General features: G+C 45.1%; 1 protein-coding gene across 2 annotated transcripts in view; it reads right to left on the reverse strand.

Moving 5' to 3' along the window:
• ITGB5 (integrin subunit beta 5) overlaps positions 1 to 16,843 on the reverse strand; it is a 115,580-nt gene that overhangs the window by 81,953 nt on the left and 16,784 nt on the right. For both annotated transcript variants that reach the window (XM_019956879.2, XM_070788757.1), the window contains exons 3-4: positions 14,711 to 14,915; positions 4,498 to 4,747 (exon numbers count right to left, since the gene is read on the reverse strand). In XM_019956879.2, the coding sequence (XP_019812438.2) occupies positions 4,498 to 4,747; positions 14,711 to 14,915 (455 nt within the window). The remainder of the gene's footprint in view (positions 1 to 4,497; positions 4,748 to 14,710; positions 14,916 to 16,843) is intronic.

The raw sequence follows: 16,843 nt of genomic DNA on the forward strand, positions 1-16,843 counted from the left end.
GTTTCTATGAGCTGCTTCTATACCTCTAACAAAAGAAAAAGGTTCAGAACCAGAAATACCAGGCTGGATTAATCCGTCAAATCCTGTATCAGTGAATATGATGTGACTCTTCCCAAGGACACTATTCCTATTACCCAGAATAGTATAGGAACACAGTATTGCTAATACCCAGAGCTGCTGATTAAATTCAGAAACTCTGATTAAAGAATTAAACAGTTCTTTAATCTGATGATTAAACTATTTTTTGTTTTTTCTTCTTATGGCAGCCCTAGTACTACTGACTTCAGTTCTGGCATTTCTGGTTCATTCTAAGATGGGAGAAGATAAGTCTAGGATTTTCATCCTTTGGCAGAAACATCTGGAGCAGGAGGAGGGACACACCTTAGGAAAGCCCCATGAGAAACTGGTTCTCTTCTGAGATGTCCTGCACAGGTGGTCAGATCGTTCCTCCTGACCCCCATCTCCCCAGAACTTCCCAGGGGCTACTACTGCTGCTTCCAGCATCATAGGGAGAAAAACCTACAGAATGTACCACTGGGGGAGAACACTGTGATCTTCTTTCCACGTGAGTGGAAGGAAAAGAACAGACAAGGATCCCAGACAGCATCTACAGAGCCAAGCACAGAACTCAAGATGAGACAGGGAGACAAGAGTACAGCCATTCTGGAACAGAACTGAGCGAAAGGCCTTGAGCAAGTGGGCTTCACAGACCAGGAACAGCGCCTAAAAGCTTGGGCTTCTGAGACAACAACTAAAGACCCACAGGCATAAAAGACGAGCTCCATCTCTGTACATGAGATTGTCTGTACATGGCTTCCAAAAGACAAAAGTGGAACCATAAAACCACCACCTAGCAGAATTGCCAAACTCCCAGTTCCCCAAAAGATATAGATAAAACCTTGACACACATTCCTAAGTTGTTTTTGCAGGAAGCAGGCCCGCCCCGCCCCCTCCACAAGCCGAAAACTGCTGACTGCAGGCACACAGAGGGTGATGATGCTCAAAACTTCACCCTGATGCCAACCAATCTAAGAACTGAGCACAAGCTCATCAGGCAAACCACAGCCCCTCTTCCCTCACACTGCCTTTAAAACCCCTTATCAGACAGTCTTTGGGGAACTGACATTCTTTTCCACCTTCTTTCTTATGCATAAGCTATCCTTTCAATAAAAAGCTCTGCTTGTCTAAGAGTCTTATGGGAGCAACATTTGTTTCTATGGCATTGCTATCCAAGAATCTAGAGAGGGCCCAGTAACAGAACCAGTGAATGAGACCAGCTGGGAGACAAGAGGGAGAGGTAGGGACTGTGGCAGCCAATAACATGTGAAACCAGCCTGCTTTACCAGACCTCCTAGTTTTTGGAGAAAACCTAGAAATCCTGGCCATTCTTTGTTAAATCTTTTATCTTAACTGTTGGTAACTAATTCACAGTGCCATTGACACTTAGGAAAGCAAACAAAGCCCATGTACAGGCTGGATCAAGGGCAGAAACAGCTGCCTACATCCTCTCGCTCTGTTCTCTCCGAGAGGTGGCGGGAGATCTCCGAGGACACCCAGGCGACAGCAGAGTCCACTGCCTGGATGCAGGACATCTATCTCAGCCTGCTCACTGATTCAGGGAGCAACTCCCTCAAGTGCTGCCCAGCTTAGGCAGGAGGGATCTGCATAGCTCAGATCTGATGTTTCCTTTCAAACCCCCATTCTTTCACCGGATTTCCTGTCTCCCAAGCAGCCTGTCAGTGTGCCTTGTACTCACTGTCAAAACTTCTACTGTCTGCAGTTGGTTCTGCCTTCTAGGGCTTGGAGAAGCAGCTCTGAATGAGAGTGTAATAACCTTGAATACTCAATGCTGAGGGCCCCGAGCCAGCCCTTCATCCTCTGCCAGCTTCCAATCTAGCATCTGACAGTTCGCCGATGGTCCCCAGAAAAATCGAAGTACAGACACACCCTGCCTGTCCAGAGACAGGGCCCAGCCAGAGGGCAGAGAGGAAAAGCAACAGAAAGAATCACCATTCCGGATGAACTGAAAAAACTTTTGATTAAGATGCTGTTGCTCCTGGCAAGTAACAGAACTCCAACAAAAAGATGTGGCGCAGGGGACTCGGGGAGAGGACCAAAGTAACAATAACACCACAGCCAGCAGTGGCCAGGAGGAAGCCAAACCCCGCAAATGAGGACACCTAGTACCTCTTCATGGTTAAGGCGCTCAGAATTTCATCTGTATCTAAAATTTGTTTTTGTTTTCTCCACCACTGTGTTATTGCAATCCCCAGAGAAGATCTAAGAAGATCTGGAAGCTAACTTCCAGAAGAATGTACAGAGGGATGAAGGTTTCAGAACACACAATACCAGCATAACTATCACCTCGGCCCTTCCCCCACCCAGCCCAAACCAGACCTGAAAACTGTTGAGGCTGCCGAACGGGAGCCAAGAGGACAGACAGGCTCAGGGGCTTAAGAACAGCCCCTTCCCTTCAGGGAAAGTCAAGGAAACAAAGAATCAAAAGACATCACAAGATGCCTGAATCCCTGAGTCACCCCTTGAAGAAGAGCTGCAACAGAAAGCAGCTCTTCCGAGATTCTGTACAAGCAAGAAATAAACTTTCATTGTGTTGAGCCACTGAGATCTGGGGATTGATTGCTTATTACTGCAGCATAGATAACATGACCCTTATGCAAGTGCCCTGAAGGCTGGGTGGTTTGGGAATGGGTATTGGACTTCCCTGGTGGCTCAGACGGTTAAGCGTCTGTCTACAATGTGGGAGACCCAGGTTCGATCCCTGGGTTGGGAAGTTCCCTGGAGAAGGAAATGGCAATCCACTCCAGTACTATTGCCTGGAAAATCCCATGGACAGAGGAGCCTGGTAGACAGTCCATGGGGTCGCAAAGAGTCGGACACTACTGAGCGATCTTCACTGTATTATTACTGAAACTCAAATAAAGCAACTGTGCAGTGGTGTGATTTGGACGGGGTAAAAATAAGCATTAATGGAAACAGACTCTGGAAGTAGTTCATCTTGATTCATATTCCAAGTGTGGATAGATAGTGCTAGTCCCTCAGTCATGTCCGACTCTGTGCAACCCCATGGACTGTAGCCTACCAGGCTCCTCTGTCCATGGGATTCTCCAGCAAGAATACTGGAGTGGGTTGCCATTCGCTTCTCCAGGGGATCTTCCTGACCTAGGGATTGAACCCAGGTCTCCCACACTGCAGGAAGATTCTTTACTGGTTGAGCCACCAGGGAAGCCCCTTACTATTTGTATAATCTTGGGTAAGTTATTTATTCTTTTTAAGCCTCACTTTCCTTATCTTAAAACTACAGCTCATTTCTACTTTAGAAACCTCAAAAGATTGCTAGGAAATTTAAATGAGACAATCCATATAAGGTATGAAGTACAGTGGGTGCCTGACACTTAGTAAGAACTTAAGTCTTACCTATTCCTTATCTAGTAACTGTTTTGGGGCCTCAGATGCCAAAGCCTAACCAAAGCTGAATATGGAGAAGAGATAAGAAAAAGTTGAAGGTTATCACTCATTGTTGTCACACCACATAGTCTTGCCATCTGAACAAACCCACCTCACAGAGGTTGTGTTTGGAAGAGATCCTCCACCTCCAATACACAAATGTACCAGGGCAGAAACCTATTCATCAACTCATTTATCTCCTCTACTGTGCACAGCTAACCTAGCTCCCAGCCTCCCTGTAGAACCCAGTACTACAGAAACGAATGTAGGAGCAGAGGCCACTCTCTTCTGGTCCAGAGTATCCTCCTAGGAGCAATCCTCGAGGCACGATGACCTTACAAGCCACACATGAACCAATGGAGCCTGGGTCCCAAGTCACTGCTTAGAGGACAGGTACCCACTGATCAGGAGACCCATTTGCCCTTAGATGAGTTCAAAAAATAAACTTCCATCAAGCTTGAGTCACTACATAATTTTTTAGATTTGTTCATTGCCGTAGTTAGAAACTGCTGTTCTCTAATAATGTGTCAAATCTTTTCTAATTCAAGTACTTATGTTAGAAAAAAAAAAAATCACACTTATAAAGGGCAGGGTTTTCATTTTGTTTTGTCAAGGTAATTATAGTTATTTATATAAACAATAGGAACAGACTGAATTCACTCATTCCAAACACCTGAGTTACTCTAAACAAGGGGAAAGTTTAAATTATTCTGCCTGCTCCGGATTATCGGTGTCCATCACTTCCTGAGAACACTCTCTAAAATCTACTAATGTAGAAAACACTGCTGTGTCAGGCAGGCAGGAAAACAAATGAGCTATCATCACTGTAGTGTTACACAACCTTGTAACAACTTCTTTCTTCTCAAGCAGAGGGAGAACAGAGCCAGAACATCCTTCAGCAAATTTGACACCTAAGCCAGGTTCCCTCCCCCACCCAGATATGACCTCCCTAGGCCTTTCTTTAGGGTCAGTCTTCCTGCTGAACCATTTCTCCATCCTTAAATACCCAACTGAAGGGTGGTTGTCACTCACCCAATGCATGGGTTGGTCTGGTACCTCGGCGCTGTGTAGGAGAAAGGAGAGATGTTCTTGTCTACGAAAGACCCAAACCCCAACCGGAAGTTGCTGGTGAGCTTCCTCATCTCCTCAGCTAGCTTGGTGCCCAGGCTCCGGATGTTTTCCAGGTCATCCTTCATGGACAGAGAGAGGTCCATCAGGTAGTACAAGTCCACGGGATAATCCTCCACCTGGCGAACCTGCAGCTGGAATGCAGTCTTGTCACCTGTGCCAACCGAGAGACCATGCGTGTTAGAGGTAGGTCATCCAGTTTGCTGGGGCGGAAGGGATGGGTTTTGCTTTCAAAGCCGGTCCACCTGCGACTTTTCTTTAGTGACCGTGTGCCTCTTGGAAGACATCTTTTTCCTGGAAGCAGTGACTGATGGAATACGGGTGCTAAGGATGCAGCTCTAGGTTCTCCTCTTGCTCACATGGGGTCTCTGTGACCCCACGGACCACAGCCTACCAGGTTCCTCCATCCATGGCATTTTCCAGGCAGGAGTACTAGAATGCATTGCCATTTCCTTCTCTAGGGGATCTTTCCCACCCAGGCATCGAACCCAGGTCTCCCGTATTGTAGGCAGATGCTTTACCATCTAAGCCACTAGGGAAGCCACTCTTTTCACACACAGGGCTCAGCAATTTTTAAGGAAACTCTTTAAGAATGAGTCTCCTTAGCAGTGTTCTGTTTTCTCAGCAAAAACGACTTTAGGTAACTGGTGGATAGTGAATCAGACAATTCCATGGACACAAACTGGGTGGAAGTAGTCCACCTACCACATGGGTGGGAGTATGGCCAGGAGACTATAAAGGTGTGTGTGAAACAGAAAACAGGGAAGAAATGAACAAAAGAAGGGTACAGATATAAGAACTCAGGTGGCAAGAGAGAGGAGAAGGCAAGAGAAAGGGGGAAAACAAAGGTGGTTACTTAAAATACCCCCACAAGGGCAAAAATGTTTACGCTTACATTGTGTCACCTATTTCTACCTCTCTAGCCATTTAGCAAACAATAGTATTTAGTTCTAGGGCATATTTGACATTGCAGACACAAACCATTATCATAAATTATCTATAAATAGGAGAGTATTACAAATTTTAGCACCATCAAAAAGAAAAGGAAAAAAAAAAAAACTATTAGATTTATCTACAGCTATAAGAGAGAAAACGGTTTTTGGTTCTATAATAAGACAGTCAACAGACAAAGGAAAAAGAAATTGATTCAGAGGAAAAGAACAAAGAGAAAAAGGCAGTGTCTGGGAGGCGTGGCCTCTGCAAGCTTGCCCCACGGGCTGTGCAGAAAGGCCCAAGTCAGCGCAGTAACTGGGGAATGCATGCCAGGACAATGATTCTTCATCATTTCATAACCTCTAAAAACACACTGTTCAGACATAATTTCAAGAAGTAAATCCTACCAGGTGATTCTATCTGCCATCAAAATTATTAGCCTCCCAGAGACACCAAGAGATGTCTTTGAACTCTTTGCGTAGAACTGCCCACACACGTTTGAAATGTGGATGTACTCTCTTGTGTTCAGAGGTGCAATGTCGAAGGTGACTTTGCTCCCACATGAGGGTCCACACCTCATACGCCCACAGAGACATTTCAGAGGAACCAATCTTTCACCTCTAGCTGACAACCAGTGGGTTGAAGCCTTCTTGAACTTGCAGGATGGGAGACCCAGTGGTCTGTTCTCCCTCCCCTCCTCCCATCCCAGACGAGGCATACTTCATTAATTAGACTGTGAAGAATCTAAGGACCCAAAGATTTTAGTCCAAATTCCAGCTTTGCCCCTCAACTAGGGATGCCACTCAAATCTCCATTTCCTTAACTGTAAAATGGCAATAACGGCACCCAGCATTAAGTCTATGAAGCACTCGCGTGGGAAGGAGTCTTGCAAGCAGTGAAGGCCTGCCCAAATGCAGAATGATTACTATAATTACCACTGTAGCCTGAGTGGCGGAGCCCAGCCTGCTTCCCCTGACTTGTCCTTGCATGTGCTGCTCAAGCCACCTGGAGATTGATGTAGTTTGGGCTGCCTGTTGGTATGAGTCTATTTTTAAAAAACCACTGGAGTCTGACTCAGAGGAATGTTCGAGATTTCTTCCAGAATGAATTCCGGACTGCTACAGTATTTGTCTCTGGTTCCCATGAGGCAGAGAGAGCAGCTCTCAGCACACGGCCCCTCCCATCCCTGGATGCCACACCACAGTCGGGGAGGGGCGGCGGCCTGCGAACATGTCCCCTCCATCCAAGCCTATGACCTCTTTGCAGGGTCTTCTTTGGTTTTCTGACCTGTGCCCTTCCCCCAAGTTCCCAGCTACATCTTCTTTAATCCAGAATCTGCTTCCACCTTTGGGGGGATTATGACCAGTTAACAGATGAGCACTTTAGGACCAGGAAACAGGGAACCAGCTTGGATTCATGGAGGCTGGGAGGCATCCACGGGAGAGAAGTAGACACTAGCCTTGGAGAGCAAGAGCCAGGTTGGAATCCAGACCTTGTCACCAAGGATTCCAGACCTCAGGCTCCTTTAAACTTGCTGCCCAGTTTCTAGATCAGTAAAATGGGGAAGATGTTCATTACTGTGTGTGTGGAGGAGACTCTCTCTCTATATATATACACACACATATATATAAACACTGTACAAATGCTTCTATGCAAGAAAAACTTCAACCCCAGGTCCCCTGAAAGTCAATTATTAAAGCAATTTCCTGTGGGGCTAAAAAGAGAGACAGAACATTCTGCCAAAAACTTGAGTGTGAATGGCTAACAGCCTTCGGTATTATACTTAACTCCAAATTTTCCAGACATGAAGGCAAACAGAGAAACAAGATGTGATACATAGGTCTCTCTGTATGCAAGAGGTTCTCTATTTTGAAGTAAGAAATCTATTGCCAGTAAATTCTAAGAGAAGCTGATCACTAAAACACACACACACACACACACACACCCCTCCCCAAAGGGAGGCTGCAAATGCTAAAAAAAAAAAAAAAAAATTTCTCTCCAAGTTTTCCAAAAATGGAGGAATATATGAAAAAGGGTTAAATCATTAATGTTCAAAATAAGGGTTTACAGCTATCTTATCTATGCTGGATTTTAAATGCTACAAACTCCTCACTAGTCCTTGACAATAATGGAATTTCTGTCAATGTAATCGAGGAAGAACCTTTGTCACAAATTAAAAGGGATGTTGTCTATAAACTTAAATTACACATATTGGCCCATCTCAGGGAACCCTGCCTCCCAGGTACCATTGCTTATCTGCTCGAAAGAAACATCCCAACCAGGCTTACCTGTGAATGGCTGCAGGAAGGAAGAAATTAAAACATCTCCTTTGAAGCCTGCTGGGAACTAAGCCTTTGCCTCCTCTCCTTTTAGTATAAAAGTTAAAGCAAAAGTCGCTCAGTAGTGTCCAACTCTTTGCGACGCCATGGACTATACAGTGCATGGAATTATCTAGGCCAGAATGCTGGAGTGGATAGCCTTTCCCTTCTCCAGGGGCTCTTCCCAACCCAGGCATCCAACCTAGGTCTCCCGCATTGCAGCCGGATTCTTTACCAGCTGAGCCATTAGGGACGAAGCCTGAATTCTAATTCAGAGAAGATGCTTCTCTGGGACACTAGTCCACCATCTCCTTGGTCTGCTGGCTTTTTGAATAAAGTCATTATTCCTTGTCCCAACAACTTGTCTCTTGATTTACTGGCCTGTTACACAGCAAGCAATATAAGCTTGGACTCAATTAACAGCAGATTTTGGAGGGACTGACACTTCTGGACCAGTTCTCAGCGTGGGTGCTAAGTGTGGGAGTTAAGCTACAGTGTCCCAACTCCCTGATGAGGGAGCCCCAGGGTTAGCTGACTGAAGGTGAAACTGCTGCTGCAGGCCAGGGGCACCTCCTGCCAGGAGAGGGTCTGGGGCACCTTCTCCATCTTTGAGTACACTTCTGGAACCAAGTACACTTGAAAGGGAAAGTGAAGTCACTCAGTCGTGTCCAGCTCTTTGCGACCCCATGAAATGGAGCCTACCAGGCTCCTTTGTTCCTGGGATTTTTCAGGCAAGAATACCAGAGTGGGTTGCCATTTCCTTCTCCAGGGGATCTTCCCAACCCAGGGATCGAACTCTGGTCTCCCGCATTGCAAGCAGACACTTTACCATCTGAGCCACTGAGACACACTCAATAATACATCCAGCCGCCCAGTTTGGCACCACCCGAGACGTTAAACCAGTCGCCACCTCCTGTGAGTCCAGGAGGCTGAGAGCCGGGCTCACCTCCACTGTGAGCACTCAGTCTGTGCCTGTCTCTGGTGACACCAGCCCAGCCCACACGTCCCCCTCCTCCCTCTCCCCATAAGACCCCTACAGGTTCTTCTCCCTGTGTGGCTGTCACCCTCTTCTCTGGGGCCAGTCCACAAAATCCCCGCCTTGGGCCCAGCAGCAGAATCAGAGAAATAGGATAAAACAAACCCCAAAGTAAAGCTGATCACCTCACACCTGTGAGGACACGGCTACTCCTGCAGCCCCTCTGGTTCCTCCAGTTTCCAGTTCAGCCAGCCTCAGCTGTTTCTGCACAGAACTCATGCCACTGCTTGGCTCCTCAGTGTAGATTCTCCCTCCATAATCAAGTATCTACCAGCATTGCCTCTGAAATGTACTTTTAAAGCTTTCTTCTGTCTTCCCTCCAACAAAAAGTGAAAAGTTATTTTTCCTGGGAACATATACCAGATGACAAACATTCCCAGAAAATGAACGTAGAGAATTCTAGCAACAACTTCTGGTTTCCCTAAAACTGACTCGTGTTCAAATATTTTAGACAAAGTTGCATCTAACAGATAAACACTCTCACTATCCCCATTGCAAGTAGTTTTTGATTCCTTAAAATTATACTTCTGTGCTAGAAATTGAAAGAAACGTTAAAATCAGCTACATTATAAATGGACTACAGCTGAACAGGGAATTAGGGCCCCAGCACATAACTTCTAAGACTATCACCCAGCTCTCTGCTCACTGAAGCAGAAGGCAATTAAGACTCAGAATTAAATCCAGACCCATAATGAAGAATTGCCTCCTTGGCCCAGAACAAGGCTGGGTGCTGCACCAAACGCTACTCCCCCTCCTCAGAATTCTGACTTGACAGATGGAACCATCAGAAGATGTTATTAACCTTTACGGTACCTGACGCCAAGCAATTAGGGCTCAGCATTTTTAGTTTCCTTGAAAATAATCTTAGTTTGGGCTGCTATAACAAGTACCATGGACCAAGTGGCTTATAAACAACATAAATTATTTCTCACAATTAACAACAGTGTAAGACCAAGACTAGGCCAGTGTGGCTGGGTTCTGATGAGAGCCCTCTTCTGGGTTTCAGACTACAGACTTCCTGCCGAAGCAAGCAGAAGAACCCTCTGGGATTTGGGGGGTTTGTTTTTATACCACGAATCTCATTCATGAGGGTTCCAGCCCATTACCCAATCATCTCTTAAAGGCCCCACTTCACTTCTTAATACTATCACATTAGAGGGTTAGGATTTCAACATATGAATGTTGGAGATACAAACATTCAGCCCACAGCGAAGCACTATCCACCCATCATCAAGTGTTTTTAAGTGTGTGCACTGTCAGTCTGGGGAGCAGACGCAATATCCAAGTCAGGCACGTGCCACCTCCAATCAGAATGTGAGAGAGGGGAGAGAGGCAGTGTACACAGGGATGGAAAGAAGCCCATCTCAAAAGCAACCCATCCTCTGCAGTTAACAGTACAGTCCCAGGGCAGTTTCCTGGCTCTGATAATGCACTCCAGTTACGTAACAAGTTATCCTTGGGGAAAGCTGAGATGGGTACACAGGGACTCTCTATTATTTTTGCAACTTCTTGTGACTCTAAAATTACTTCAAAATAAAACATTAAAAAAAAAATGCTTTAAAGCTGCCAATCAGAGGTCATTTTTTAAGAGACTAATGGACTGAGGCAAATCAAGACTTGAGTAAACCCTTTCTAATTGCTCTACCCCTAGCTTTTCACCATTTCAGTATGCTTTATTCTAAAGTTTATGTTCTTTCTTAGGGATTTTATGTTCTTCATTAAGGTTTTTTTAAGATTGTTATCCTGACATACAGTTTCCAGGATTGGAAACAGAATGGAAAACATGATCTTGTGTTTATACAAAATCTTGCTTGAAGTTTGGCAGTCCCTCAAAAAGTTAAACACAGAATTACCATATGACCCAGCAATTCCACTCCTAGCTATACACTCAAGATTATTGAAAACATATGTCCATACAAAAATGTGTACATAAATGTTCACAGCAGCATTAGTCATAATTGTCCCAAAGTGAAAACAGCCCCAAATATTCATCAACTAAAATGTGGTATATCTATACATATACAGTGGAACATTATTTGGCCATAAAAAGGAATGAAGTCCTGATACATGCTGCAGCATCAATGAATCTTGAAAATATTTTGCTTAAGTGAAAGAAGCCAGACATAAAAGACCACATATTATGTGATTTAAATGAAATGAAAAGTAAGCAAAACCCCAGAGATTGAAAACAGATTAGTGGTTGTCAAGGGCTGAGTGCATGTGGTGGGGAGGGAGAGAATAAGGAGTATTAAAGGCTACAGGGTTTTCTATTTGTAGTGATGAGAACGTCCTGGATTCATATAGTGGTGATGCTGTACCACTTTGCAAATACACTACAAACCACTGAATCGTATACTTTAAAATGGTAAATTATACAGTATGCAAGTTATCTCTCAATTAAGAAACAAAATAAAAATTTTAAAATTCTACTTAAAAAAAGGGAAAATTGTTCTTTTTCTTCCAGGCTTATTCTGGAATAATAACCTTGCCTAGGTGAAGTGCCTCACATATAGCGCTGAAGCCTGTCCTTGACTAGTCTGGCATAAAGCTAATAAAGTGCTACACATTTCACTCAACAAACACCTATCATGAGGTCTGGGGGAGCTGGGCAAAGGAGACACAAAAGCATTTCTGAAAATACACAATGGAGAAATCAATCACTGCATACCTGAATGCCTTCCCCAGAGTCAGAGGGGCATTACCTTGAAATAAGTATGCACCTGGTAACCTGAAAATGTTGCTAATTACAACACACTATTCTTCTCTTCCCCCAAACAACTAAATGTGGTATATCTATACATATACAGTGGAACATTTTTTGGCCATAAAAAGGAATGAAGTCCTAATACATGCTACAGCATCAATGAATCTTGAAAATGTTTTGCTTTTGGGGTTTGCCTGTATTTCTCTTTATTAATACTGAAATTTTCAAAATTTTAAGAGGCATCATTGGCATCACATGTTTCTATATTTGAGAAAGAAACGTGTTCATGAGATTCTAGGCCTCTAGGAATTCAGATTTTCATCAGGTCTCCTCCTCACTTTTCACTAATTTTCTTCTCCAATTCTCTATCTTCATCTCTATAGGCTGCAATGGGCTCTCCATTATTGCACCTTCTGTAGGACCAGAGCTGCACACAGTCCTCACATCATGATATTGTATAAACACAGAATCAGGGATTTTTATTTTCAATATTGGAAACTGAATCACAATGCTTAGTGAGAGATGTAACTATACCAAACAAGACTGCTTTCTTTCTTTAACTGAGTGTATGTTGAGCTTCGTGCATAAATAAGCATTGCACATAAACTGAATGTTATGAGGACTTTGCACAAGGAGGATCCCCTTATTCAAGTCATTTCTTTGGGGGCTGCTTCAAAAGCTAATTGATAACTCAAACCAAACAACAGTCTCTCTGCCTTAGAGCCACACCTTAATTCTCATTTTAAAAACTGGAATTGAAACTGCGACATCTTTGGCTTTGTGTGACCTCCAGCTTCTCCCTAAACTAAATCTACCCTCAAGAATAAGGATTCACCCCCATGAAGAATATTTCTTGGAGAAAGCAGCACAGGCTCAGAGCAATTCTTGATGAGGAGTTCCCAAAATAAAAACGTCCCTCAATGATGACCCTCAAACTCTTTTAGAGGTGTTAATTTTGGTCTTTGTTTTCAAAAACTTACTGAAAACGGTACACAGTAATATATACATCATAAACATATGAACAATACGAATACATGAATACAGACAGAAAACCTAGCAAAAATGAAAACAGTGTTAAAGCGGATGATTTTTCAAGGCTTTTCTTGAAGTGCCTGTTACACAGTTTTTAAGATAAAAAGGAAAATACACCACTTATGTTAGCCAATAACCATTTTTATCATACGTTGTGCTCTGATAACTTACTAATCTACAAGGATGCCTATGTCCCCTTCTAGGTCAGAGCCCTTGACCTTGAGTCTGAATCAAAGATTAACGTGAGGAGAGGCGTTCGTCTTTCCCCAGAGGACACCATCAAACATCTGCCCACTCGGCTTCCTCTTTTCTACCCACTCGCACAGTTCTGTAAGGGCTCCCTTCTCTCTCTCAGCTCGGAACCTCACTAAAGGTTCCGAGTGTCCCTTCCAGGCAGATGACTTGTAAGAAGAGTATGTTGAGCTAACCCCAGCACTAAGCCCTGGGCTGTGCAGCAGTTCACACTGCTCTATGTCCAGCAGGGCCACTGACACCTTCTTTTGTTTCTTATTTCCAAGACAAGTCAGTAGGTGAAATGAGACATTCTCAAACACACAGTGACTCAGAGTCCTTTCTAACAACTGGAAGAAGCGTGACTGAATGCTTATGATGTGCAGGGCCACACTAGATTGTTTCTGAGATATGAGAATCTCTATCCAAATAGAGATGTGGCTGTCTCCAAAATCTGCATCTTTGGCCATGACTCTCTGAAAACAGTAATTTAAAGTTCTTACAGTGTATTTAAACAGAAAGTCTCATTTAAGCCTCTGAATAGGGCTATGAGGAATGAAGGTGACAAAGACCCTGAGATGCTAAGGAGTGGGGCCACTTGCCCAGGGCCCCGAGCTAGAAACAGAGCCAGAACCCAAGCCCGGACAGCCAACCAGATCCCTCATCTTCCCACAGCCCCAGCCACCCCGAAGTCTCAACGAACCATCTGGAAATGGTTATTGCGAGTGGCTTCCTAGACAATGAGAAAGGACAAGAGGCTAAAAGTCAACGGGATTCGGGGGGAAAAGGCTGCCTTCTCTCAACAAGTGATACTTTCTAATTTGGCCATGTTCACATCCTCCCTTGATATCACAAGGGACCTCATGTGTGGAATATGAGGCGAGAAAAGTGGTGAGCTGTGCAACCACAAGACCCAACGCTGAACGAGGCTTGCTGCTCTGCCTGCGAGCCGTTGAGCACACAGCTCCTCGGGTGTAAAATTATGTCTGCTACCTTTGGGTAGGTCAAGTAATTAGCACATAGTATGTGTGCAAACTGTTAGTCCCCTTATGCCACCATCAACTCCAAGGCAGAGGTTCCAAGGTCATAAAGAAAAAAATACCTCTACTCTGCAAGTCTGTCACTTCAGAATGCCGCTGATTCAAATTTGCTGACAGGAAAAAATACTTTCTCCCGGAGGTAGCACGTTCCCTTAGAAACTTGCATGGACTAAGGAGTAAACATACCAGCATCCTCCCATCGAAAATAAGAACATTACTCATAACAATCAAGATGTGGAAACAACTGAAGAGCCCATCCATGGGTGGATGGATAAACAACTGCGTCTACACAGCCAATGGAAGACTATTCAGCTTGAAAATGGAGGAAATAGATACGTGCCACCTCATGGATGAAGCTGGAGGGTGTTATACTAAATGAAATGCTCCAGTCACAAACAGACAAATGTATTGGAGTCCACTTGTATGAGGTATGTGGAGTAGTCAAATTCACAACACAGAAAGTAGAATGGTGGCTACCAGGGACTGGGGGGCAGTGAGGAGGGGGAGAGGGACTGAGGGGTTAGCATTTAATGGGTTCAGAGTTTCAGTCTGGGATAAGAAAAAAGTTCTGGAAATGGACAGTGGTGATGGTTAGACAACACGGGGAGTACAATTAATGGCACTGACCTACACACTTAGAAATGGTTAAAATGGCAAATTTTATATTACGCATATTTCACAATTTTTAAAATAGCAAAGATACTCTTATTATCCCAAAGGCCTTGGCCCTCCCTTCCCGGGGTCTCGGCCATGCCTCCCATCGCCCTCCCCTGCCAGGCTTCTCTTCCCACCATCCTGAACTGGCCCACCCCAGGGCACTCACCGGGCCTCAGGGTCACCGTGACCTCCTGTGGTGTCAGCTGGATGACATCGGACCCCGCTGGGCTGGAGCCCTTGCTGCTGAGCGGCAGGCTCCGCAGAACCTGGGTGCTGCTGGCCGGGCTCTCGAACTCGACACCACAGCCATTCCTGATCAGGTTCGCCTTCAAGTCACACCGGGAGGTGACCGACCGCAGGCTGCCGAAGTCCTGGAGGCACGGAAACAGGGGAAGAGGGCAGGGGGCAGTCAGGATGGCTCCAGAGCACCTCAGGCTGTGGATTCATCATCACCCCTCGACCATGGACCCCCTATGGTCCATTTCCCAAAAGTGGACAAGATGGTCACCCCCACCCCAAATGCCTCACGGGAGTATTACGAGAATTAAATAATGAACTGGCGTGCTGGACACGGAGGCATTTTGTAAGTTGTAAACACACACAGTAAAATATTTGGCCGCACTGTTATTTTAATGGTCAAAATGCTTCTTTAAAAAAATGTGCCTGTCTACCTGATAAGCAGAAGAAAACAACTGATATGGTCAAAAGTTGCATAACTAAAAATTTTGAAAGATACAAGTGGCCGAGTAGCCGTCACTCAGACAATATCCCAAGGCCAGTAGGTGCCCAGTAGGGCCTCTGCAAGAGTCAAGACCAGGAAGTCAAGGAGACTTTGAAGTATTTTTAAGTAAGTGAAACCAGATGTGTTGTTCTGAGCTTCTGTGATTTTGTTTGTAACTGTTTTTTTTTTTTTTTTTAATTTTGTATATTGAACTCTTGACATAACAGGAGATCTTGCCTGTCAACAACCTCAGGGACGCCACAATAAATATACATATAAATGTCTCCAAAAACACTTGTGGAACAAGCTGAGAAAAATGATTATTCTAGAAATTACAAGAGTCCAAAGCTGGGTTCTGTACAGTCAAGCTAGGCTCTGATAAAGCAATTCTGATGAAGCAGTTAAAAAAACAAACAAACAAAAAATCACAGCAATAGGGGAAAGGAGAGGTACCGTCCTAAGGGCCTTACAGGTATGGATCTGCTGTCCTAAGCTGTGGGAAGCAGAGGTTGCATTACTGAATAGCTGTCCAGAGCTGAAAGGGCTCAGGGGCTGCTCAGAGCTTACTTGGCTAAGGAATTTCTGAACTTCTTGCCAGCACACTGGGCCTTGCTGCCAGCTCCTCGAATCCTAAGGAACTGGTTGTCCTCCACCCAGTTCTGATTGTCAAAGTGCACATGTCTTGAGCAGACCCGTGCACATCCCCACCACCAGGCTGGTGAGGAAAGCATCTTCGGTCTCCCCAGAGTGATGAGTACCCCAACACCCCTCCCCTTGGCCTGGTACAGCCTGCATTCTGGAACAGACAATGTCACAGAATCAAACTGCTTCACCCTAAGTGGGAAGCAGCTGCATGATTCCTCATCCACAGCCTCAGCCATTTACGTCAGCAAGATCATCCTGTGATGCATGGACACCAGCACCAGCAATGAACTTCGTCCGAGCTGCCCAGTCAATCTGCTCAAAGGCTGCTTTTGCTAGACACTATCAGTCCCCGAGGGAGGACAAGTACAGAGCCACCTGCTGCTCCCCTGCTGGGTTCATCAGGAGACTTCCAGGTCCAGGACACACTTCCCAGACCTGAAGAACTGACGGGCAGCCACAGACAGCCCATTACAGCCTTGTTTGTGTAGCTGGCTTTCCTGACTGCTCGGGGCTTCTTTATTTTCCAGGTTGTTAGGAGCAAAGCCCTCTTCATTCCCTTCATTGGTAACAGCTTTATTTCTCCTTAATGACATTCTTCAAGGTTGTGGCAAACCTTCACTCCAATGCACAAGGCCTCCTTGAAGTTTGCTGCGCCAGCAGGAAAGACCACGAACTCCTGGAGTCGGCCAGCACAAGCACCACCACTGACCACATAAAAACTGCCACTTGCAGGATGACTTTACAAGCGCCAAACGCGTCAGCAACGTGACAGTACAGGGGGCCCCGCTCAGCAGCTCCAGCTTCACGGGCAGCACTGGACAGCCTACCACGACACGCATACCAAACCCAGACCTCGCCTCGGGGCCATCAAATCTACCATGTCTGTCAACCGTCTCCTGTTTCAGAGTTTGGTTTTCTTGCTATTTGGGGCAG

The sequence above is a fragment of the Bos indicus genome, chromosome 1 (assembly GCF_029378745.1).
Source record: "Bos indicus isolate NIAB-ARS_2022 breed Sahiwal x Tharparkar chromosome 1, NIAB-ARS_B.indTharparkar_mat_pri_1.0, whole genome shotgun sequence".
Lineage (NCBI taxonomy): Eukaryota > Metazoa > Chordata > Mammalia > Artiodactyla > Bovidae > Bos > Bos indicus.